The sequence below is a fragment of the Echinops telfairi genome, unplaced genomic scaffold (assembly GCF_000313985.2).
Source record: "Echinops telfairi isolate 266 unplaced genomic scaffold, ASM31398v2 ScPeMD7_23;HRSCAF=83, whole genome shotgun sequence".
NCBI classification, from domain to species: domain Eukaryota; kingdom Metazoa; phylum Chordata; class Mammalia; order Afrosoricida; family Tenrecidae; genus Echinops; species Echinops telfairi.
The window spans coordinates 33,771,974-33,797,487 of NW_022103920.1; the positions used below are offsets into that span (position 1 = coordinate 33,771,974).

At 42.5% G+C, this 25,514-nt stretch overlaps 1 protein-coding gene across 1 annotated transcript in view; it reads left to right on the forward strand.

Annotated features, from left to right (window-relative positions):
* The window catches only part of DOCK4 (dedicator of cytokinesis 4), a 503,583-nt gene that overhangs the window by 400,989 nt on the left and 77,080 nt on the right, over positions 1 to 25,514 (forward strand). The window contains exons 28-30 of the mRNA XM_045288941.1: positions 14,505 to 14,580; positions 16,329 to 16,429; positions 17,601 to 17,690. Of these exons, the coding sequence (XP_045144876.1) occupies positions 14,505 to 14,580; positions 16,329 to 16,429; positions 17,601 to 17,690 (267 nt within the window). The remainder of the gene's footprint in view (positions 1 to 14,504; positions 14,581 to 16,328; positions 16,430 to 17,600; positions 17,691 to 25,514) is intronic.

Consider the following 25,514-nt stretch of genomic DNA (forward strand, 5'->3'; position numbering starts at 1 on the left):
GAAACGATCGTTTTCATCTGACCTTAAGGTTGCCACCTCCAAACTCTGAATTTCGTTTTCTTTGCTTCTGAACTACTTTCTCTGTCCATTTAAATTTTTATTGTAATTATTCTCTTGAGTCGGTGACAAATTAACATTGTTTAAAAAGCAAAATAAGGTTACAGCGTATATGTTGAAAAAGGTCAGTAGTTCAACCCCACCAGTCAGTCTGTGGGAGAAAGATGAGGCTTTCTGCACCCATAAAGAGTTACAGCCTCAGAAACCTGAAGGGGCAGCTCTGCTCTGTCCCATAGGGTCACTATGAGCCAGAATCAACTTGATGGCAGCGGATTTTTGAGTTTTCCCTATTAATATGTAGAGACCCTCCACCACCAACCCTCTTATAAATACATGATAGTCCACTGAATAGATAGATAGATGTACTATAGTTTATTTAACCAGTGCCCTATTTCTGGATACTTGTATCATTCTTACTGATCTTTATTACTTCACTTTACCTTAAACCACTTGACCACTAACTGAAAGATCACCAATTTGAACCCACGGTGCAGGAGGGAGATGTGGCAATCTGCTTCCATGAAGATGTTGCAACTGTGGAAACACTGTGGGGTTGTGAACTCCCATGTCCTCTCGTGTTCCTCTGAGTCAGAATCCACTGGATGGATTCTTAAAAAGTATATATCTAAGTGGCAGGGCTGGCAGAGAGGTGGAAATAGTCTGGTGCAGAAACTAGATAGATCTGTGGGAAATTGTTGAGATCAACAATTGAAATTGTTGAGATACAGTATATGTGAGCCTCTGGGAGTTAATAAGATGGGCTTATACTGAGTATAAACAGCAAAAATGAAATGACCCGAGGACAGTGCTTGAAGGACTAGGATCCAGGAAGGGATTTTCAGGGACAGTCAGATGTCAGCGAGTGATCCAGAGAGTACAATGACACAGCTTTATCTGCTCTCTCGTGTTCCTCTCTCTGTAATCTCAGGGCGCAAAATGAAATGCAGTCCTTTAGGAAACCTGCCCAGTCTTCGCTTCCAAGCTTGTTACATACCCTATTTCATAAGTCTTCGTACTTTCCAAATCCATATTTGTCTGCATTGCCCTCATTTCTCTCCTCCAACCTTTAACACTCTCAGGCCCAGAATAAAGGTTGGACTCTCCAGGCATTGAGCCATGGGCCAAGGCTGCCTTATGTCTTTGCCAGAAGCCCAGGCATGGTGATGGTGAGAGTGCCAGGCATGCAAGTTTTGGTTTTGATCAGCTGTGCCTAACATGACTTCTGCTGCAATAGACATTTACAGACTTGGAACTGTTAAAATGATGTGTTAAAAAAAAAACTTTGTGAAATAACAAATAGTATAATATGGCATATTATATTTTACATAAGCACCCGAAGCAGCTTTTCCATTTTGAAGGCTAATTGAGACTACTGAAATAGCTCTCTTTAGAATTTAACAGATTTAGTTTTATACTCGAGTAGATTCAGATAATCTGTTCATCTAGACGTGCGGACACTGCACTTTCATGTGGGGGCTTTCCCTCACATAGCTGAACTTATTTGCTGCAAAATCACCCAAGGAGTCAGATGGGAAGGGGCTCGGGCTCCCCACAGCATCACCCCTAAGCATCAGCATGTAGCATTCTTCCTGTCCTGAGTGCAGAGGCGCATTCTTGACTTGAGTTAGAATTTTCCGTGATGGAAATTCAATCGGAAATGTGACATTGCCATCTTTGCAGAAACAGGCTCTTTGTAAACTTGCTGAAAACCATGACAACAAGGTACTTTATGATATTAAGTGCTGTCTCTGCCCCACCTAAAACTCTGTATTCCGTTTATGAAAACAGCCTGGTCACATCAGTGGGCAACAGACTCAGAAGTAAAGATTCTGCTTTTCAATAGCCATGTAGCATTCGGAATCTCCTTCAACAGTGTCATCCAGAGAGGAGCCTGGCTTTGTCTAAGCTGAGCTCCGAGGACTAGTCCGGTTAGACACCAGGCTGCTCCAGTAGTCAGTGTAAGGGAAGTGCCCGCAGCCTTTGAGAAATTGCACTGCCACCCAAGTAAGTGCAACTAGGAGAATGGCACTACTTCTCCGCTGATGACGGCTGGTGGCTGCACCTCCATTGAATGCATGGACGGGACTCCAGGCCCTGGCAAAGCACCCACCCAGTTGGAACAAACCTCCTGCTCTATGCTTGGCGCTCCCCTCCCCTCCTCTCTTCATCGGACAGCCTTCGTCCTTTCCCATCCAAATTATCAAACCTTTGGAGATTTTTCTTGCTTTATTTTTCTTGCAATGTAGAACCATGGTAAGCTTCACTATTTGTGTTTTATTTGTACCTTATGCATCTCAAATATTGTTGGAGTCCTAGGGCGGGACAAGCAGTTAACATACTCAGTGGCTAACTTAAAATTTGAGCTGTAAGTCCACCTACAGACTCCTCACAATAAAGGCCTGAAAAGCAGCCACTTGAGCCCAATGGGGCTGAGTTCTACTTTGACACACACGGGGCTGCCGTGAGTCAGAATCAGCTCAACAGCACACAGGGTGTGGGGTGTGTGTGTGTATGTCTGTAAGGAAGTAAAACTGGAAGGAAAAGATTCCTACCTTGCCGAAAACGTTGAGCAACTATGGAAAAGCAAATTGCAGACTCCAGATCTAAGCTCCCGGAGTGGTCGTGCTACTTTCTTCGGCAGGTATTTGGTTGGGTTCTCACAGAGAGGCATTTTTAACCTAAGTCCCATTCCGGCGAGGTACTTAATATGTTGTCAAATTGATAACAGCTAGCTGAGAAGTCACCCTTGAACTCAATTAGCTTATTTCTCCAAATGTTTCTTTGTTTCATTCCTTTCTGTTATCAATTGTTATCAAATATATTAAATTCATCCAACCTTTTCCCTCTTAAGTTGTGCTATCCAGCAGCGGCTCTGGTATATGTGAAGCTGTACTATAAACTGATTAGAACATCTGATGATTCATGTTTTGTTTTGTTTTAAATTCGACTTGTATGTCTAATGTTGGAAGTAGCCTTGGTGGCACTGTTGGTTAGTTGTTGGGCTACTAACAGCAAAGTCAGTGGTTCAAACCCGCCAGCTACTCCAGAGGAGAAAGATGAGGCTGGCTGCTCCCATGAGGCTGTACAGCGTCAGAAACTGCATAGGGTCACTGTGAATCAGAATCCATATGATGATAGTGAGTTTGTTTTGTTCGGGGGTGGAAGTCTCCTATTGGGTGAAAAAGCAAATTCTAGATTCCCCAAGACCAAAAAATGTACCTTTTCTTTCTTGCAAATTTGAATCATACCCACAGTGTTAAGTCTTGATAGTTGTTTCTGATGGGGACAAATGCTCTATCGGAGAAAGAAGGAACATAAGGGAGATGAACATTAAGTACCAAAAATACAGGACACTTTGAAACAAGCTTCTCTCCCCCCTTCCCAAATGAATTGCAAAATACAGTAGAATAATACTGCCACAGTCTGAAACTAGAGAGCTGAACCGCTTTAGCATGAGGCTTCCTGGCTGAGTGGAGTAATTCCAAGCACTTGTCGATAGAGTTAAAGAGCTATGTAACCCTTATCCAATCAGGACAGAGGCCAGTCCAAGGGACTCAAGAGCCTGAAATGCTCAAGGCCCCAAGGAGCCCTTTCTGCTCCTCAATTACAGCCAGTCATTTCTCTATTAAAGCTTGTAATCACGAGTATTGTTAGAGAGTTCTGTATGGCCCCAGCAGCAAAGCATTGAACCGCACAGAAAAGTAGAGTATGACATGAGAGGGGAGGTCAGTGCTGGAACTAGTAAGAGGTTTGGAGAGAGGAGGCATGGCCGACCCCTGCCCCATGGGACCACCCCCCCCACCCCCCCACCCCCCGTTGCTGCTGATAGAGGCTCTCCTCTCTCGGTGTGCAGTCGGATAATGAGATCAGATGCTTTTCCCACTGCGTTTGTCAGGGGGCCTCTAGCCTATCGTACATTTGCTTTTTGTCTATTCCACCAAGTGCTTGAGTTGTGTTTGTTGACAATTGTCCTAACAATCTTAATTTCAAAAGAGCTCTGTATGACAGAGAAATGATTTGTAACACCGAAAGTTTTTATACAGGAAGAGCCATTCATTCACTTATTCATTCGAAGACTCACGCATTCTGAAAACATTTCCCAATGCTTATTGGGTACAGTACGTGCTGTCAAGATAAAGGGCACAGTTCTATCATGATAATGAATGTGTTTAGCAAGGGGACTTGGTTCTGGGCTGGACTACGAAGATTCTTCCATGATGGAGGAAAAGCTGGACTGACAGCTGACATGTGAGTAAACAGACAGCTGTCAGTGGAAAAATTCCCTTGTCATCAGGAATAGCATACACACTGATCCATGGGAAGAGGGATCATTGCACATTCCGGGATCAGCAGAATATGGTCATGTGAATCAAGTATGGGGAAGGACGGAACCAGTAAAGTTGCGGTTGGAAGGGGAGGTTGTGGCCCAGATTTGGGGGCATGGAAGCCAAAAGCGAAAGCAGAGAAGATTAGTTAGGAGGTTCGGGCCAAATTCCAGGTAAGCGATGATAGCTTGGGCAGGTAGATAGCAATCAAATTAGGAAAATGCGGTTCAATTTTGAGCTTGGTTTTGGAGGTAGAGGTGATTGGACTTGAATGAAGGTGGGCTGGATAAAGGTGAGGGAGAAAGGAAAAGTAATGGCCAGTGGCCCCGAGGTTTTCAGTCTAGCCGGAGCTGGAGAACGTGCAGCCTGTGGGCCGTAGAAGGACTGTGGAATCATCAACACCAGCTAAGGTCGCAGCCCTACCCAGAAAGGTCATTCAATTGCAGGGTGAGTTCATTAAAGTTTAGCCCAGTGGGACCCAAGAATGATGTTATAGATACCAACATGTCCCTTGTCAGAAAAAGTTTTCCCACCCCTGGTTTAAGCCAATGTTTCCCCAAATGGGCAATATTGTCCACCCCAAGGGGGGTGTGCTAGAACTTGACTGTAGCTAGGAGAATTAACCATTTGTTCTTAATAACAGGAAGGAAGGCAGAGTAGACAAGGCCCTAAAAACCTGAAGACTGGGCGGCAGTAGGAGTCTCTTGAGCATCTATCAACCCAGCTGCTAGTGTGTGTGTTGTTACCTTGCTGATTTGTTTACTTATCATTATGGCATAGTGGGATACACAGTGAGTTGCTGGCCACAAGATCAGCAGTTCGAACCCACCAGCCATGTCACAGGAGCAAGATGGAAAGGCTCAGAAACCCAAAGGAGCAGTTCTCTGTCCTATAGGGTCACTGTGAGTTGGAATTGATGCTGAGTGTGGAATTCAGTGATCCTTAAAGAATTTTATAATCCCAGGAGTGGTAAGGTCTTTATTTTTATCAAAGCTCTGTATTATGAAGATGCATGTGCTAAACTGAAATCGTTGTCACAGATGGAATGGCTTGCACAAGATGTGAAAATATACACACACTACATCTCCTGGAGAGTTGTAAGGACCCCCCAGTGAGGGTAGATTCCCAAGGATGCATACCTGAAGGAAAGAGTTCTTGAGCATTTGTGTTCATATCTCAAAGCTGAGGCTGTTGCCTGATTGAATTATTGCCTGACGGAGGAAGTCCATGGAATTTTTAAAGCCACTCCACTTCGAGTCTTTCATTCTCTTTACCTCGCCCACTCTCCATGCTTAATTGCCTGAAAGCAAACTCATTCCTCTTCCTGTGTTCCTGCTTCAGCTGATGCCGCGTCCTCCACCCGGACTGCTGTTTTCTATCAGCTCTGCCTAGCTCCTTCCAGTCTGTCCTTCAAAACATTTCACTTAGAATTCTCCAATATAACACAGAGCAAAGCATAGTTTCAAATAGAGTCTCAAGGCTCTTGTCACACCAACATTTATTAGATTTGGCCTTTAGTGATCCAATGATATGCAAGGCCAAATTCCCCTAATGTTGTTGTTCCCTAAACTTCACCCTTTGTCTCTCTTCACTGTCATCTCTATCTCTATCTCAAAACGAGGCATGATGACCCCATCTGTCTTGGAATCACCTAACTGGACCCCCATTGCAAACCCACTAAGCTGTAGGTGGTGGCAAGATCCTGAAATCTCATGCACGCTGTGATCCTTGTGCACACTGAATGAGAAACCACTACATGAAATTAACAATCTTGATGGTTAGTCACCCGGTTTCTCTGTTCTCCACCCAACCCTCCCAGGTTGTAAGGAAGCCATTGGACTCCAGGTTAGGTGCCCTTCATTTTTCAGTGTGCAAACATATGCATTTTTGATGCCCTGTTTACCCAACTAAGTATGTTTTCTCAGTACATGTATAATTTTTGCTTGTGCTGGTTACCAGATTGAAGTCATTTTCAAGTGGATAAGTTATAGGAGATGAGGTGCAACTGGAGAACCATGAAGCAGTTAACCGTGGCTTCCTGTACACTGGCTTCTCTTTTGTGCATCGATTTATATTCTGTATTTGCAGATGACGGTTCTCAAGAGGGAACCTGTGCTTGCATGTCTAGGACAGAAATCAGTCTTTTGAATGTTTGCCGTAGCAGATTGTAAAGCCTTTCTTGGCTATTAACTGGAACACTGAGATTTGAAATGTCCTTGTAGTCAGAAACTGAGTCATGAGTACATGAATAAAGCTCAGGAAGTCACATGGTTATGGGTAAAGCGGAAAAATAAAAGTCTCCAAGCTCCACAGTTACCTACTAAAATGAAGGCCCAATGATGTATCAAGTGCCTTTATGTACCTTGGAGGTGTGTTTGGTAGGGAGCTGATTCTTGATGCTCAGAGTCCAATTAAAGCTCTGAGAACAGCCTCTGTGACATCACCCGAGTGTTACAAACATAAGCAGAAAGGATCTGGAGTAGAGTTCTTGAGAGAGATTTCTAGCTTTTGGCAGTCATTTTTAGAAAACTGATCTCGTTCTATCACCGATGTTTACTAGATTGTAGATAGTGGCCTCCCTGAGTTTTGAGACCACCTCAAGAACAGATTTGATGCCTTGAACACTAATGGCAGAAGACTCATGAAGAAAGCATAAGGTCATGAAAAAGGCAGGAAAGAAAGTGGGCACCAGAAGAGACTGTGAAACGTGCTCTTAATTGTGGAGTAGCTCAAGCAAATGGAAGAAAGGATGAAGTCATGGAGCTGAATAGAAAATTTCAAAGGGGAGCTCGAGAAAATAAAGTCAAATATTATAATGAAATATAAGTGGACCTAGAACTATAAAACTAAAAGGGAAAAACATGCTCAGTATATCTGAAACTGAAAGAACTCAAGAAAAAATTCAAGCCTTGAATCGCAATTTTGAAAGATTTTAGAGGCAAAATACTGAACGATGCAGGAAGCATCAAGAGAAGATGGAAAGAATACAGAGTCACTGTACCAGAAAGAACTAGTCAACATCCTATTTCAGGAAGTAACATATGAGCAAGAACCAATGATGCTGAAGGAAAATGTCAAGCTGTACTGAATGCACTAGCCAAAAACAAGGCTCCAGGAATTGAAGGAATATCCACAGAAATGTTTCAGAAATCTGAGGAAGCCCTGGAAGCACTCACTTATCTATGCCAGGAAATTTGGAAGACAGCTACCTAGCCAACTGATTGTAAGAGATACATATTTGTGCCCATTCCGAAGAAAGGTAACTCAACAGAATGCTCAAACTGTAAAACAATCTTTGATATCACACCCAAGTAAAATTTTACTTGAGATCATCCGATAATGGTTGTAGCAGCACATAGACAGGGAACTGCCAGACGTTCAGGTTGGATTCAGAAGAGGACATGGAACTAAGGATATCATTGCACGGATCTTGGCTCAAAGCAGGGAATATCAGAGATTTTTACTTCTGCTTCATTGACATTCAAAGGCATTCGACTGTGTGGACCATAATAAACTGAATAACTTTGAGACGAATGGTGTATTAGGGTTCTCTAGAGAAACAAAACCAGGACACTTACAATTTATATATGTATATATATCTATATATATAATTATATGTAATATATATACAGCATGTAGGACTATAACTGCTAATTAGTCCACACAGAAGTACAGTTGGCTCAGTTCAACTCACTATAGTAAATTAGCTAATATACTGGAAGTCCTTCAACTCACAAAGGCTGCTGGGTCTAAGGTTAAGGAAGCAGACAGCTGAGTCTTCTGTAGAACAATGCAGGCAGTACAGCCACAGGCAACAAACAACAGGGCAGATCACCAACAGTCAGCCAGATGACAGGTTCCTGAAGTCCCCAGCTCAAGCGATGTATACAGCAGTGTGGCAAAGCAGGTCTCAAAGGAACCTCAAGCTCTAGTGACAGGGTCCACAGGTTGGGTATACCACAGGTAGTGTAACTCAGAAGTTGAGGCAGAGAACTAGCTAAGGCAGCTGTACACTGGTCAGATCACCAGAGAGCAAGAGAGAGACAGCCATTTATCTCTTGCCCTCCAATCAAACTGCGACCTTCCTAATCCCACATGTTCTTAATGGCCAGGTTGGCACAATAAACCTACCTATCACAAATGGGAATTCCAGAACACTTCATTGTGCTCATTTGGAACTTGTATATGGATCACAAGGGAGTTGTGCTGTCAGAACAAAAGAACACTGCATGTTTTACAATCAGGTAAGGGGAGCATCAGGGTTGTGCTGTCTTCACCATACGTGTTCAATTTCTATGCTGAGCAAATCATCAGAGAAGCTGGATCATCTGAGGGAGACTGCAGCATCAGGATTGAAGAAAAGCTCAACGTTGATTGCTGAAAATGAGGATGAATTGAAGCACTTGCTGACGAAGATCAAAGATTGCAGTCTTCAGGGTGGATTACAATGCAATGTAAGGAAGACTAAAATCCTCAAAACTGGACCAGTAGTTAACATCATGAGAAATACAGAAAAGGTTGAAATTTTCAAAGATTTCATCTAACTTGAATCCACAATCAATGCTCATGGAAGCAGCAGTCAAGAGATCAAAAACCATATTGCATTAGGTAAATCTGCCACACAAGACCTCTTGAGAGTATTGAAGAGCAAGGATGTTTCTTTGAGGAATGATGTATGCCTGTCCCAAGCCATGGTATTCTCTATTGCATCATAGGCACGTGAAAGTTAGCTATTGACTAAGGAAGACCGAATCATAGATGCATTTAAGTTTTGGTGGAGAAGAATATTGAAAGTACTATGGACTGCTAAAGGGACAAACTGATCTGCTTTGGAAGAAGTGAGACCAAAGTGCTCCTTAGGGGCTAGAATGGCAAGACTTCATCTTCTTTACTTTGGATGTATTATTAGGAGACCCCAGTCCCTGGAGAAGGACATCTGTTTGGTAAAGTGGAGGGATGGGCGGTGAAGAAGAGGATGGTCTTCGATGAAATAGATGGACACTCTGGCTGTATAGTGGTGTCAGACATAGGGACAATTGTAAGGATGGGGCAAGACCTTGCATTGTTTTACGCTGTTGTGTGTAGGGTCGCTCTGGGTTGGAGCTGACTCGATGACACCCACCAACAACAGAGTTGCTTTTCTTAGTTCAGTATGATGCAATTTCAGACAACCATTTGGGGGCGGTGTTGTTTAGTGGGAGAATGACCATTGCCTCTTTTCATGATGAAAAGCTGAGTTTAATTCCAGGCCGATGCGCACGCCTCAAGCAAAGGCACTTGTCAGGAGAGGCTTGTGGTGCTAGGTTGCTGAATGGATTTCATTGGACCTTTCAGACTGGAATAGAACAGCATCCCGTTTGAAGCAGGGAGAGTCTAGTGCACTACTTTCAAAAAATCAGTCAATGAAAACTTTCGGATCACAATGTTCCAATACCCTAGGGCCTGGGGTCTCCGTGAGTCAGAAAAAGGCTCAAAGCCAACTAACAACATTCAATGAGCCAATTGTAAATGCATTTGATATTTTTAAAGGTTTTATTGGTATTTAATCCAATTTAATGATTTAATTGGTATTTATTGGTATTTTATTGGTATTTAATCCAATTTAAAGGTTGTATTGGTATTTAATCCAATGATTTAACATATCATACTGTTTCATAGCTTAATCATATCCATAGTTAGCAATCATTATTACATCAATTTAAGAACAGTTTCTTATTATTAGCACACTGTTTCCCCACAACCTCCCCTGCCAATGGTTTTTAAGAAGCCATTGATCCAGTTACTGGCTCTAGATTTACCTGTCTAGGATTTAATGTACAGAAAACTCACAAAACAAACAACTAACAATAACAGGAAAATCTCAATAGAAAAGAAATAAAAAATACTAAAACTAGAACAACTTTTTAAATGAGTCAAAAGGGAGATCAACTGGCCCCCTCCCGAGATGTATGTGTGAGAGAGGGCAACACTAACCCTACAGGTGTGGTAAAGGGGCCAACATGGCACGCCCACACGGAAGCAAACCAAGAAGGAAAAAGAAAGGGAGAGTCGGCTAGGGCCCATATTGGCACACCAAGCCTGGAGGACAATGCCCCTGCACGGAGCTGCTAAGGCACAGAGAGGACTGTGGGCCGACAACAGCTCATGACATGTTGTCCCCTTACTGGAGCGTACTGTGACAGAAGACAGTAATGGAGACACACAGCTGGGGGGTAGTGCAGTCTGAACCCCCACAGCGGAGCAAACCAAGAAGGGAGCATAACAGATCAGCAACTGGAGCAAAGCCAAACCACAAAGTCCCTAAAGAGCCCCAAAATAGACTTCAGGCTAGGAGGGGCAGCTCCTGGAATTCCCCCAGGACCATGGGAGAGATAGTCATAAAGGCCAGCAGACAGACCTGGAATTGTGTGTTTTCTCTCCCTTTCTCTGTCTTTTTTTTCTTTCCGTTTTTTCACGCTTGTTTTCTGATTGTTTGGTCTGTCAGTGTTGGTGTGCCTACTTATAGAAGACAGGTATGGGAAGCAAGCTTGGGGAGAAAGCAACAGGGCAGATGGTGCAGAGGGTCTTAGGGGGAGGAGGTGGGGGCGATGGTGAGCAACAACACCACAGGCAGAACGATGAGGGAATTAAAACCAAAACCAAGGAGGATGGAGAGATCGTGGGGGTGTTGGAACAACAGGGATCTAGCTGAGAGGAAGTACTAAGAGGCAGAAGTAGGGGGAACGTGATGGTGGGGCAGGAAGAAGGCAATGGGAAACAGGAAGCAAAACTATGGATAGAGGTATAAGCATAGTACATATGTAAATATATTAATCCATAAAAATAGAGGTATTGACCAAGTACCTATATTTATATGGCAATACACTGAGGTTGTGGATGGACTTTGGGCCTCAGGGCATACCCTCCCTCTATACAAGAACACTTCATTCTAGTAAACTGGCATTTTGTGATGCTCACTCCCCACTCACCACCCTCCCCTTGGCACAATTGCTGAAAACAAAATGGGTGCATAAGTAAATGTGGTGATGTCTAGCTATTAAAAGATATAGTGTCTGGGGTCTTAAAGGCTTGAAGTTAAACAAGCGGCCATCCAGCAGTTAAGCAACAAAACCACATGGAAAAAGCACACCAGCTGGTGCAATCATGAGGCATCATCGGGACTGGGTGACAGACATCAGAAGATCCATAACAAACAAACAAACAAACAAACAAAAACATATTGTTCAGAATGAGGGGGGTCTGAGCGGAGACCCCACCAGATTTAAAGCGGAACACCATTGACGGGGGTGGGGTGGGGTTTCTTGATTAAAAATTTGGTCTATATGAACCAAATAGACTGTTCCCTAGCTTGTAGTACATTCTTTCCAAAAATCGGGACTTTTTAAAACTGCCAAAAATCGGGATTGTCCTACCAAAAGCGGGATGTCTGGTCACCTTACCCAAAGCCCATCTGTAGACAATGGAACATCCCCCCACAGAGGAGTCTCGAGGAAGGGATGAGTCAACCAAGGTGCAGTAAAGCACCAATGGAGTACACAATATTCCTCTGGTTCCTTGAGATTTCCTCACCACCACCACCCACTATCATGACCCCAGTGTTGCTTCTCACTCTGGACTAGACCGGGGCATGTACACAGTTATAGATGCAATAAAAGCTCAAAAGACATGGAATCTAGGAACAGGAATGGGAATAGCTATACCAGAAGGGTAGGGGGAAGTGGGGGAGAGGAGGGGAGGAAGGGGAAACTGATCACAATGATAGACGCATAACCACACACCCTTCTCCAGGGGGAAGAACAACAGAAATTATAGGGTAAGGGAGAGCGTGCGATATGAAAATAATAATTTATAATCTTTCAAGGGACCATGAGTGGGGGGGTAGTGGTGAGAAAAACCAGCTGATACCAAGGGTTCAATAGGAGGTAAGTGGCTAGAGAAGAAGGACGGCATCATCTGTACAAATATGCCTGATGCAATTGATGTATGGGCTGTCATAAGAGTTGTCAGAGCCCCAATAAAATGATCTGTTAATAATAATGAAATTACTTGTTATGACTCTTCTAGCCATAGTCTTTGTAACTCCCACCAAACGATTGAGTGGGAGCCCTGCAAATAGGGTGTGTGAAACTCTAAGGTGGACCTGGGTCAGTTTTTCTGGCCAGCTGGCTCTGAAACAAGCCGTTTCGGAAGCAGGAGCAGGGGTCTCATGACCATCGAGGTGGAAGAGCTCCGAGTGAAGCCCATCGTGTGGATCCTGAGATTCCTGTGCTGAACCTCCTCGATCCATGAGACAGAGCGGAGGCACCTGCGACTGGGAAACAGGAGAGACAGCAGCAGCAGAGGCAGTGGTATCAAGAGCACAGAACCGAGCAGCGGGTCCACGGATCACAGAACAAGTAAAGTGGAACGCACGGCCACCAGGCATTGAGCTGTAGAGGTCGGTTTGTCCTGGTGCTGGAGCTGAGCGGCTGGGAGCTGAGGCATATGGTGGAGCTGTGTGTCCTTTGCACGTTGATCAGAAGTGCTGGATGAGCTCTGTGATACTTTCTTGAGCCTGACAGAAGCCATGGGACTCCATGGCTGAGGGGCTGAGGCCCAGAGAGAAGTGTGCCTTCAGGCGAGGCTGAGAAGAGGCACTACTGACCAGAGAACTGCTGTCCCTGATCCTGGATTTTAACCCGCCAACTTCCCTAATAAACCTCAGCAATCATCAACATTGTCTGTGACTTCTGTGGGGCCATTGCAACGAATGACCAAATGCAGCAGAGTAGAGTGCCCAGGGTGGGGCACTGGTGTGCAAGTTGATCAAGTAGGTTGGAAGCTAGAGGCGTGCCTGACATTTATCTCATCAGAATCCTAGGACCTGATGGTAATTGTCAGGTGCCATCTCCATCCCATTGCTGCAAAATCCTTCTAGCTGTAACAGTGAGATTTAAAACACACTGTAGAACTCAAGAATAAAGAGAAATGCTCACCAAATCCTTTTTCTTTATCACTAAGTGAGCTATGGTCTCTGGATGCTTATCTAGACACATGTTTTAATCATGTCAGAAAATATGTATGATTTTATATGTTCCCTCTCTTAAGCTTTTCCTAATCCTAACTTCTCTGGTCCTGAAAATGCTCTGTTCTCTGATTTGCTCCAACACTCACTGCCAGTTCCACATGGATTAGTCCTGATCATGCACGCGTTCACTCTCTGTAATGGTTTCCTTTGTGGCAGCTTGAGAGAGGGACTCTGAGCCCTGGGATTTCCATGCCCCTTAACACTTTGCATGATAAAAAGCAGAGCGGAGAAATTAAATAAATACTCAATAAAACCATTCATTTTATTCTATTTACACGTTTTCATAACTGGTTGAAGATTTAGACACTTAAACATGAAGTCAGCAGTTCAAACCCACCAACTGTTCTGAGGGAGAAAGATGAGACTCTGCTATCATCAAGAGTTACAGCCTCAGAGACCCTATGTTTAGGTGCTATGAGTCACAGTCGACTAGATGGCTATGAGTTCTATTTGCTTTTCTTTCTATCCCTGGTGGTGCTGGGGATAAGTGTTAGGCCACTAACTACAAGATCAGTGGTTCGAATCCATCAGTCATGACATGGAAGAAAAATGAGGCTGACTGCTCCTGTTAAGATTTACATTCTGAGAAGAACACTCACGATACAGGGTCTCTTTGAGTTGACTGTTTGAGAGCAGTGGGTTTAGTTTTTCATTCCATCTTTGCGTGCCCTTCTTTTTCTTGTTCCTCCATTTTTAAAAGCATCTTTCATTTTAATTTATGGAATATTATATTTGTATTAAGTCACTATGCCTTATTCAGAAATTAATAAAAACATTACAAGACATAAAGATACTAAAGTAGTTTTTCTTGAATTAGATGAATCCATAGATTTTCCTGTGTATAATTTTATAAAGCCACTGAGATTGGTAACAGATCTAGGGGTGACGGGGCAGCAGGGGTGTGGCCAGCCTGGCATCTCTTTTCTCTTTTGTTTCAGATATGAATTATGAAATGTTTTCCCAGATATTCTTTTATCTTGTTTGTTACCCACTTTATCTCATAACAAAGTTTCACTAATATTAAGTTTTCAACATGTTTTTCTCTCTATCACTAGTGTTATTATTACAACAGTTCTGTACCTCTCAGATGCTCTGCGTAAGAACTTCTTAAATGAAAACTTTGACTATAAGGTAAGTATCCACTTTGATAACTGTCTTGCATGGTACTTTAGGAAGGTAGTTTAGTTTTTTTTTTAACCACTAAATAACTTTGTTCTTACTACTTACATTACTCTTGTTTTAATTAATTGTAATATTAGATGTTTTCATTATGCTGTGAATAAGTCAGGGCTATGTGAATGCACATCAACCAGGGGGAAATAGTGCTTAGGAAGCAATTCTTTATTGCCATCTATTTGAATTCTTACTCTTTAATCCCCGTGCATAACCAAAGAGACTTAGAACATTTTTAAAAGATATTTCCTCCAATAGACACCTGTAAAGAAAACATCTATAAAATAATTCTTTTATTCCTTGACTGTTCCATATTCCTGGTTTTTAAAATGAAATTTTGAGAAGGAGAAAACAAAGATTTGTAAGCTTCTTAATGGTGAAACTTTCTGTGCCTCTGTGGCATAATCTGGAGGAAGCCATGGTGCCTGAGAATTTATGATAGGCTCTCTTTCAAATGGCGCGGACACATGGCTGACCGAGATGGGCCGTGCTCCACTGGCTGCCAGTCCTAATTGTTTCCCTGTGCTGGTGGCATTTTGCTTCTTATTCGCTTTACAGTAACATTTTTTCTTATTGAACATTCAATGGAATTTTCTGGTTTGATAATTAGAAAATATGGAAGAATACAAGGAAAATGAAAACCAATGTAATTGTAATGACTATGTTAGATTTCGTCATATCATTTTGTACTAATAATATGTTAAAATTACATAATTGGAAACCTACTTTTTTGGTAGTGGTTTTTATGGATTCATTTAATTTCTGTTATTATGTGCATCTTAAAAACTCAAACATTGTGTACATCCCTAAGTATGTCTGTAGGTAAGTTTTTCATAACTGAAGTGGCTGAGTTCACATTTGTACTTTTTATTAGCCTGTTTTCCCTGTATCAGTGCCAGATTGATAAGGGGTGGGGGGATTTTCAGTTTTGTTCTCATCTATTTTCTTTGGCAGCTTGTTATAGAAAAAAAATCTTATTTTGTGGATTGCCCTTGACCTTGGCTCATTATTTTTGGAGGATTTATCATATTCTTTTTTTTCTGACCTCATGAATACATGGCATTATTTGCTATGCTTTTCCTGGTTTGTCGTTGGTCTTTTGTTTTACATGACATCAGTACAAAAGTAGTTTTTTCCCATTATGTTCTACATATTTTGGTTAAATTTATTTCTGGTTGTCTTATTTTAATCTTTTTCTCATGCTGTTTTTGTTATAAGAAAACTTAGACTCAAAAGATTTGTTAGCCAGGAAATTTCATATACTTTCTGAATTTAAATCAATTAGCATATCCTAAGAAGTCTATGCATATTTTAAAGTTCTAAATTAAAAGGTGTTCTAAAAATGAATTCACAAAAGTATAAAGTAATTCATCCTGTACCTCCCTGGAGATACATAGATATGTTATAAAAGTACCAACACGTCTCCAATCGAGCATCCGTCAAAGAGCTCATTAAACCTGGAATATGGCATTGAAGCAACACCAACATGAATAGTATTTATTTGTTTAGAATTTTCAAATATATATGGAAGTAGAGAGAATCGTATCATGAAACCCCCCCACCCCCGGGCATATATCCAGTTGTGATTATTATCAACTTTATTCCTATTCACATAGAACCTATAAAGCAAGTCCAAAACTGCATGTCATTCCATCCACAAATACTTTTGTACCATCAAAGTATGTAAGTATTTGTTGTCATTTCAGATCTGGGATTCCTACTTTTACCTCGCGGTCATTTTTATAAACCAGTTGTGTCTGCAATTGGAGATGTTCACACCATCCAAAAAGAAAAAGGTGTTAGAAAAGTAAGTACCAGCGCAGAATCCAGTGAGAAGATGAGATTGTGTCTCTTGAAGGGTGTTTGGCTTATGTGGTTCATAACTAACACCCACAACTGGAGACCACACCGTGGAGGAGCAATGGCCAACACGACAGGACATAATCTGTTTTTGGAAATTGCAGAACCTCAAACTTTCTTTGGAATATTTTTTCTGATCCTAGTCTTTCAAGATTTAAATATTTTATAGATGCAAAAACAAACAAATCTGTTTTACTGCAGGCTTTTTATAAGGTTTTGAATTAGAGCTATCAAGACATGCATATTACATATCTTTAGTTAAAAGCATATTTCCATTAAAGGGTGACCAGGCTGCGGAGGAAGGGAATGAAGAGCTATTGCTTAATGGGTTGAGAGCTAGCATTTGAAGAGATGAGAATAAGATATACAAGTTAGATAGTCATGATGTTTCTACAGCATTGTGAATGTAATTAGTGTCACTGAATTGTACACTTAAAAATAGTCCGAAGAGCAAACTTTTTGTTATACATATAGATAGGTGTCACTTAATGTCCACGACATGTTCTGTGACATAGGATGTTATGTGATTTGGACATTGTGCAAATAACATATTAACACATTATGGGAGCCTGCTTCCTGTTGTCTTCATTGCCGCTGCGACTGCTTCTGGAGCTTCCGGCCGAGGCAGGAGGATCAGGTGCTACAGCGGCAGCTAAGAAGGTGGAGTGGGAGCAGAGCAAGAGGAGGTGATTGGCAAGGTGCTGAGTGCAGCCAGCCCAACCTGCTGTGTCACCTGTCTGAGCAGCAAGAGCAGCCCAGGCCCACGGCTCCCTTCTCCTGCAGGCCTGCACTCTTGCCTCTGTGTCACCTGCCTGTATCCCACCCCTGGGGCAGTGAAGCAAGAATCTGTATTGGCCTTTCAACCAATTAAGAGGTCTGCTTTCCCTTTGAAAGAGAATACACACACACAAACACACACACACACCCCTATGGGACCCCTGAAGTGTATGCAGTGGGGTGTTTCCCAAATGTAAGTTAAGTGACACATACCTATATTTTACCACAGTCATATTTTTTAAAAAGATACTTGCCTTCTATTGTGGGACGGTAGATTGGCTACTAAAAACACAATACTGCTTCATTTGCGAGGTTTTGTGTTCATTGTTGTTCTATTTCAGGTACGGTGACATGCGGGTAACAATGGGCTGTGAAATATTCAGCATGTGGCAAAACCTAGGTAAGAGATGGAAAGAGAAGTCATTGCATGTGTAAGCCTGCAAATGAAGCAGGGCAAATTCCCAGAGACAGCATTGGAAATCAAACGTCTACACCAATAAAGATATCTCGGGAAAGTCATTGACACTTTGGCACTGAATTAGGACTACAGCCTAATTCTTTAAATTGGTGTCTGAAAAATCACTTGCATGTTTCATTATTAATGAATGATGAATTTTATAATCTAGCATTGCTCTAATAATATACACATAATTTCTAGCGATATGCGAACATTCAGAACTTGGTGCTATAACTAAAATTTGGGGGGCTCTAAATTGAGGATACAGATTATAATAAATTAAATGCTGTGAAATGTTTACTTGAGTATCACTACTCTTAAAACTTGAAGTCTTTGACCTATATCATAAAAAGTTGCCTAACCTACACTGGTACTGATAGGAACTGAAAATACAGGGAATCCAGGACGGATGAGCCCTATAGGACCAGTGGTGTGAGTGGCAAAACAGGGAGGGTAAAGGGAGAATGGGTAGGAAAGAGGGAACCGATTACATGGAACTGTGTGTGACCTCCTCCCTGGGGGACAAGACAACCGAAAAGTGGATGAAGGGAGAAGTCGGACAGGGCAAGATATGACAAAATACCCATTTATAAACTATCAAGGGCTCATGCGGGAGCGGGGAGGGAGGGGAAAAATGAGGACCTAATGTCGGGGGTTTAAATGGAGAGAAAATGTTTTGAGAAACGATGTACAAATGCGCTTTACACAATTGATGTGTGTATGGATTGGGATAACAGTTGTATGAGCCCCTAATAAAATGTTAAAAAAAAAAAAAAGTTGCCTAACCAAGAGATAAAACTTAGCACACATGGAACCCAGGAACAGGAATGGGACTAGAGATACCAAAAGGGTAGGGGGGAAGGTGGGAGAGGTGGGGAGGGAGAGGGGCACCGACCACAATGAATGGCACATAACCACACCCCCCCATCCAGGGGGAAGATCAACAGAAACCAGAGTGGAAGGGAGACAGCAGTCAGTGTGAGATATGAAAATAATACAATCTATACTCTATCAAGGGGCTACGAGGGTGAAGAGGTGGGGAGGTAAAAAGAGGCTGATCCCAAGGGCTCAATTGAGAGTAAATGTCTAGAAAAGAACGATGGCAATATTTGTACTAATATGTCAGATACCATTGATGTATGGATCATAACAAGAGCTGTAAGAGCCCCCCATAAAATGATCTAAAAAATGTTTTTAAGTTGCCTAATCAAAGGATTTTACAGGCATCTGCAGTTGCTAAGAGACTGTTCGACCCAATGTTGTTAATCTACCATTGCAGATCAAGCATTATTCCTGCACATTGATGGCCCCAATCTGGTGGTACAGACGAGAATAATATTTGGAAAATAAATTGTTTCAAAATCTGATTGGCATAAAGTCTCCTTCTAGAGACCCATGTATCTGTTCAGTATGTTAACTCTGCACGTTTGTAGTCAGTCACTATTCCTGGATAATAGTTTCTCCTGGTGGTTTATAAAACAGATTGACCTATTTGAATTGAATGTGTATTAATCTGAAAGCTTGTCTCTCTCGGGCTGACACGAGTATGATTTGGAGATAGCAGGATTTGTTTTCTGTGAGTGAAAATAGAGCCATTATTTCTAACCAGGATTGTTGCTATTATAAATAACAAGTTAGGGAACTTTCTGTGTTTAACTGCTCAATCTTCAATGTTTACTGGTGCTTAAAAACAATTGTATTTATCATCTTAAAAGCAATTTCTACTTCAACAAGGCCAAACCAAGTTCATGCTTTGTCCTTAATATCTGCTAAAACATGAGTTTCAAATTTTGCATACCTTGAAGAGTGCTCCTGTAAGTTTTCATGTTTTATTTATTATTTGTGTCCTTCTCGTCCCAAAGCAACTCAGGGCATTTTCGGCATTCATTTTGTACTTGACATTAATTTAGTCAGATGTTTTCCAAAGAGTGCTGCATTAATATTTGGGCTCCAACTAGTTTAAACTGGCTCAGTCATGGTCAGTCACACGAAACCGGGACAGAACCAATTTTTTAAATGTTGAGTTATCAGAAATGTGAACCAGGACAGGGAAAAACTATGGATGGAAGCCCTGGAACGGAGGGCTCAGAAGAGGTGTGGTGAGCCCTTCCAGCAGCCTGATGCATGGCATTTGGTGGTTGCCAGGACGGCGGAAAGTGGTACTTCTTCACAGCAACATAGTCAGCTGCAGGATTTGCTCTTGCTTTCGACTCAGTCGATCAAGACAGTGAGTTGCTGTGTGTGTGTGTGCTGCCTTGTTCTAAGCGGGAGATTCAATTCTTAGCAGGGCTTCAATCCACAATTTCTCCCATTCCACTTCATGTCCTGGTTCACCCACATTTCAGTCCTTTGGGTTAATTCTGGTGTTGCTTCATCATCATGAATGAACCAAGCTGAATCAATTCAAGGCCCTGGTTTAAATGCTGATTGATAATCCTTGGGTTTATTGAGGCTCCTCTAGGAGTCAAAATTAAAGGCCAGGACTGACGTGGTTGGGTTAAGATTCCAAACCCTGGGAGGTTTCTCCCAGTAGACAATGATTTTCACATCAACCTTTATCAGGTGCAGGGACTAGGGAAGTGGGACCAGACTGTTGGTCTGGCTAAATTAATCTGACCACAGCTTTTAATCACGCCGTAACGATATCACTGTACACTCTACAAACCCTTCTATTTAGTCTTTATCCGAAAACAAAAAGCCGTCTACCTCTCTGGTTTTCATTTTTAATTTCCTCTGTCAGCTTTACCCAGACTTAGTGAGACAGAAAATGTTTGCAGCACATTGGCCCCCGCGAAGCATTCTTTTTTCAGTATGCAAAGTGGCTCCGCTGCTTCAGCCAAGGCGGAAAGTTTTTAAGACAAGTGACTTTCCTAACTCCACCCCAGACCTGCTGAAAGCAAGCGAGCTGATAGTGGGGCATAGAAACCCACATTTTACCTTGTTCTCCAAATGATTCTTTGTGCTTGGCTAGAGATAAGAAATCACTGCCCTAGACAATGCTGTCCCCTTCCCTGATTTTTCCAGCTCGAAACTCCACCATCAAATCCCCAGCATGGAATTTTCCAGCTCCTATCCCCAATAAGGAAATTGTGTGTGCAGGGCATATAAAAATGGCTGTTGTATTCCATAGTGCCTATGCTATATCTCTAGAATATCTCTAGAATCGTCTCATGACTTTTTTTCAAACTCCCAAGACATTAGCAACGTTTTAAAGGTCATTGCTGTTAAACAGCTAGAAGTAGATGATGTTCACAGGTCCTCTCATCCCATATGTATTTTAAGACAATGATAAGAAAAAAAAAAGTATTGGGGGTATTACCTTGACACCCTTTCTAGCTGCTAAATCAGCTTGTTATTTAAGAATATCAAAACACATTAGTTACAGTTCGGTTACCCTATAATTGTGCCCTGTTGAGCATTTTGAATGCTAGAGGAGAGTTTCTTCAAGTAATCACATTTCTACATTTTCATAGAACCTGCCAGTAAATTCAGTTCAACCACGTTTCTGAAGCACTGACTCTGTGCAAGGTGTTTTCTGAGATACAAAGAAAGCATGGTCCATATGTGTCCAAAAGTTCTGTTTCTTAATATGGCATTCAGTGATATGAAATAGAGCCTAATTCTAAAATTCCGTGATGATGTATCGGTGACACTAAGTGTGCCTTTACAGTGATTATTTACACAGAGAAAGTGTGCCTTTACAGTGATTATTACACAGAGAAAGTTTTTCCCTTGAAAGTAAGTAAATATTTGTGTACTTTGCACCTAGAATTGGAGGTGGGGAGCCCATCCTGATTTCTTATCTTCTCTCCCCTCTCTCTTGTGGCTGTCATCCAAGCAGGGCCTGCTTTTGTCTCTGCAGGAATGAGTAAGTGGTTTTGCCAGTTTATGCTTCAGCACCCCTGGTGACGTAGTGGTTACACGTTGGGCTGCAATCTGCATGGTCAGCAGTTCAAAACTACTAGCAACTCAGAGAGAGACTGAGTTTTTTCCTCCTGTAAACAGTTGGTCATGGTCTTGGAAACCCACAGGGGTCGCTCTGAGTCAGCAATGCCTCCATGACAGCGAGTTTGGTGTTTTGGTTCCATTCTGTGTAATGGAACCAAACCCAAGACATTTTTGTCCAAGGGCAACACGTGAAGCCCCACCTATTACATAGCAGAGGCTTTGTTCCTTTAGGAATACCAACTCTTCCAAAGCCGACAGATTCCCAGGTCCTCACTGCAGCTTGAAATTAAATTATGCTGCTTGTCTCCGCTGCATATGGCGCATGAGACACAACATTACTCTCATCATATAATTAAAATAATTTTATGTTTAAAGAGCACAGACCAGGTAGCGATAAGTAAACACTCCATCTTCACTGTGTTCTTGTTCAATATTTTCCTTTCCAAAGTTTTAGGGCTAGAATTATTCTGTTCAGAGAGAAGAAAAGGCACATTCACCCCATCCCCAGCTCACCCCCAAATTCGATCCATTTGTACCTACCCGGGGGAGTCCCCAAGGAAAGGGGTGAAGTCTTTACGTCTGTGACCCACCTTTGGCATGCATCTTAAGCAAGGTGGAGTTGCTGCTGCCATTGTTGTTTACCCCCTTTCTATTTTTAGGTGAACTAACATTACTAAATAAGATGCGGGCTCTTTCTCCCACATTTGCAAGCACAGCGTCGTGTAACTGCTGTAGGAAAATCAGTCGTTCCCTAGCACACTGTTCTGTGTGCATAAATATAAACCACTAACAGCCCAAGGAGCAGGTGCCCCAAATACTTCAAAACAAGACCATGTGCCTGCCGATTAGAGACGGGAAAAAGAACCATCTGAATCAAGTTTATTTTGCTGTTGCCATACATAGTTCGCAAGTTTGCTTCACTGGTCGGTTAGGAATGAAATTTGCTATGGTTGGAGAGCTTGTTCCGGTTTGCACAGAATCTGAATGCTCCACGTGTGTGTACAACAAATAAGGCTGTCCTCTTGAATTCCTGCCCAGGGACCCTCTAACTGACTATAAGAACGTCAGGCTATCAGCCAGTAGTGTTTGAATGGGGGGGGGAGAAGGGTACTGTAAATGATGTGTCTGAAGACAATTGGGGAGACTTGTATATACATTGGGTTTTATATTAAAGACATATTATTTGCTTTTGTTTGGTGTGATAGCAGCATGCTGGTTCTATGTTTGCAAAATGCCCTATTTTAAAGGGGCCACAGAATTATTGGGCTCTCTGGTGGCAGAGTGGTTATGCATTGGGCTGCAGTCCACAAGGTAGGCAGTTCAAAACCACCAGCCACTCTGTGGGAGAAAGCGAGGGCTTGCGACTTCCATAAAGAGTTAGGATCTCGGAAACCCACAGGGAGGACTGCGCTCTCCTCTAGAGTTGCAATGACATCAGCATTGACTGGATGAGGGTGAAGTTTTTAACTGAATTATTCACCCACAGAATGACCGCTGTCTTAAACTTGCTTTAACATACTGCAGAAATGGGGGGAACGAAAAGGAGAATTGACAGGAATGTTAATAATTATAATAACTTGGTTATGGGTGCCTACTATTCTGTCTTAATTCTATATACGCATTAAATTTTTTTCATCATGAAAACCTTGAGAGGAAAGACAGATTCTAAAATGTCCCTGATGGGGGGGAGCGGGGAGGGAGGGGGAAAATGAGGACCTAATGTCGGGGGTTTAAATGGAGAGAAAATGTTTTGAGAAACGATGTACAAATGCGCTTTACACAATTGATGTGTGTATGGATTGGGATAACAGTTGTATGAGCCCCTAATAAAATGTTAAAAAAGAAAAAAAAATCATCAAAGTCATGCATGTAGCAAAAAAATAAAATAAAATAAAATGTCCCTGATGGTAACAGATTTTTTTTTTTAGAAGAGACTCAGAGATGTTCAAGCCAACAGTGGAAAAAAAGCTAGATGGCTGTAACGGCATTCTTCATTAGATAGGCCAAATAATGCATCATGCAGGAAAGGCCAAAGCCGATTCTGAGTCATAGCAACCTTGGGTTTCCAGAGCAGAGAGCCTCATCTTTCTCCCTGGGTGGGGTGTCTGAATTTGAACTGCCGACCTTGCAATTAATAGTTCATCCCTTACTTAACAGTGCTGCCAGGGCTCCAAAAAATAGGAGTGTGACAGCTCTGAGGAGAAACCCTGGTGGCCCCGTGGGAACACATTGGGCTCAGCACCACAAGGTCAGCAGTTGGAAACCACCAGCTGCTCCATAAAGAGTGGTCGTCTCGAAACCCACAGCAGGTTTGCCCTGCTGATACAGTCTCTCAGAGTCAGCATCCTTCAATGGCAGTGAGTTTGCATTTCATTTTGGTCCCCCAACACTCCCCGCTCCCCGACCGCCCCTGTCCACCTCACACACCCTAGTACAGTGCAAAAGTGTGATGTCTTAGACAGTGTCAAGGCAGCAGAGAGACCCTCTCAGTCACCAGGCAACTTGTCCTGGGCCTCGGTGGCGAGAGGCTAGCCTTTGGCCCTGCCGCCATCTCTTGGAGCAGAGTCATGGAATAGGTGTGAGGCCCACTAACCACCAGGTCTTGTCTGCTCTTGGACCTTGATGAAGCTCTCTGGCCCAATTTGCCTTTCTTCTCACCTATCAGGACATTTGAGACATGTTCCTCAGTAGGTTGCAACATTTAAACCCTTGATTGCTAACTACTGAAAGTTATAGGTTTGAACCCAGCCCAGTGCAGCGGCTCAGCCAACGAGCCATGGTGGTGCTGTCAGGTCAGCGTCAGACTGCTACTCACAAGGTCAACAGTTCAAACCCGCCACCCTCTCTGTGGGAGAAAGATGAGGTCTCACTGGTCCCTTAAAAGTTTACAGCCTCCAAAACCCATAGGGTCACCATGAGTCGGAATCGATTAGTACTCATGGTGTACTAATCGATTGGCAATGGGTTAGTACCTTCCAAAAAGAGTACAGCCAAGAAAACCTTATGTCACATGAGATTGCTGACTATTTAATACTCGTTGCACCTGACAACAATGGAGTTTTACACATGGAAGTAAGAATAATTGAGTTCAGCTTCCGTCTGCTGAATTACACATGTTAGCTGTCAGTTGCCTGTTTGAAATGGGGTAGGGGGACGGGGTTGTTGTCAATTCTGCTTCCCAAGGACCTTATGTGGTATTAGAGGGTCAGGACTGAGAGACAATAAATCTGGAGAAACTGCTATTTCTATGTATCCTGCCACGGTTAGTGTCAGTCTTCAAAGCATTCTTGTGGAAGAAAACACAGAAGGTCAGATTAACAAGGAAGTTCCCTTTCCATACAGTTCTATTGTTCAATCCCATCGGGTGGGTTTTTTTTTTTATATGTGATAAATGTTTATTATGGGTGGGGTTTTATAATCATTGATGCTGTTAACTCCCCTCTCCCTACCTTCCTCCATCCTCCCCCCACTTCCTGTACCCCCAGGGAACCCTTGTCCTGTCAGTTTCTCTGAGGGGTCATCCATCTTGACTACCATGTACCGAGTGACCTTAAATGTACAAATGAACATACGCAAATCTAACATGATTAATGAAACATATTGCATAAGGGCCTTCATAGAAAGGGAAGGAAATCTTAAAAGAACTAGAGGATAGTCATGTGGTTCATCAGTGCCATACCGTACCCTGGACTTATCATCCAAGGAATCTCTTTAAAAAAACACAAGAGCTCACCTGCCATTTTCCAACCCATTAATAAGCATAGTGTGATCAGTAGGAGGTATAATCTTCTAGACCAGTGATTCTCAATCTGGTGGGTCGCGACCCCTCTGGGGGTTGAATGACCCTTTC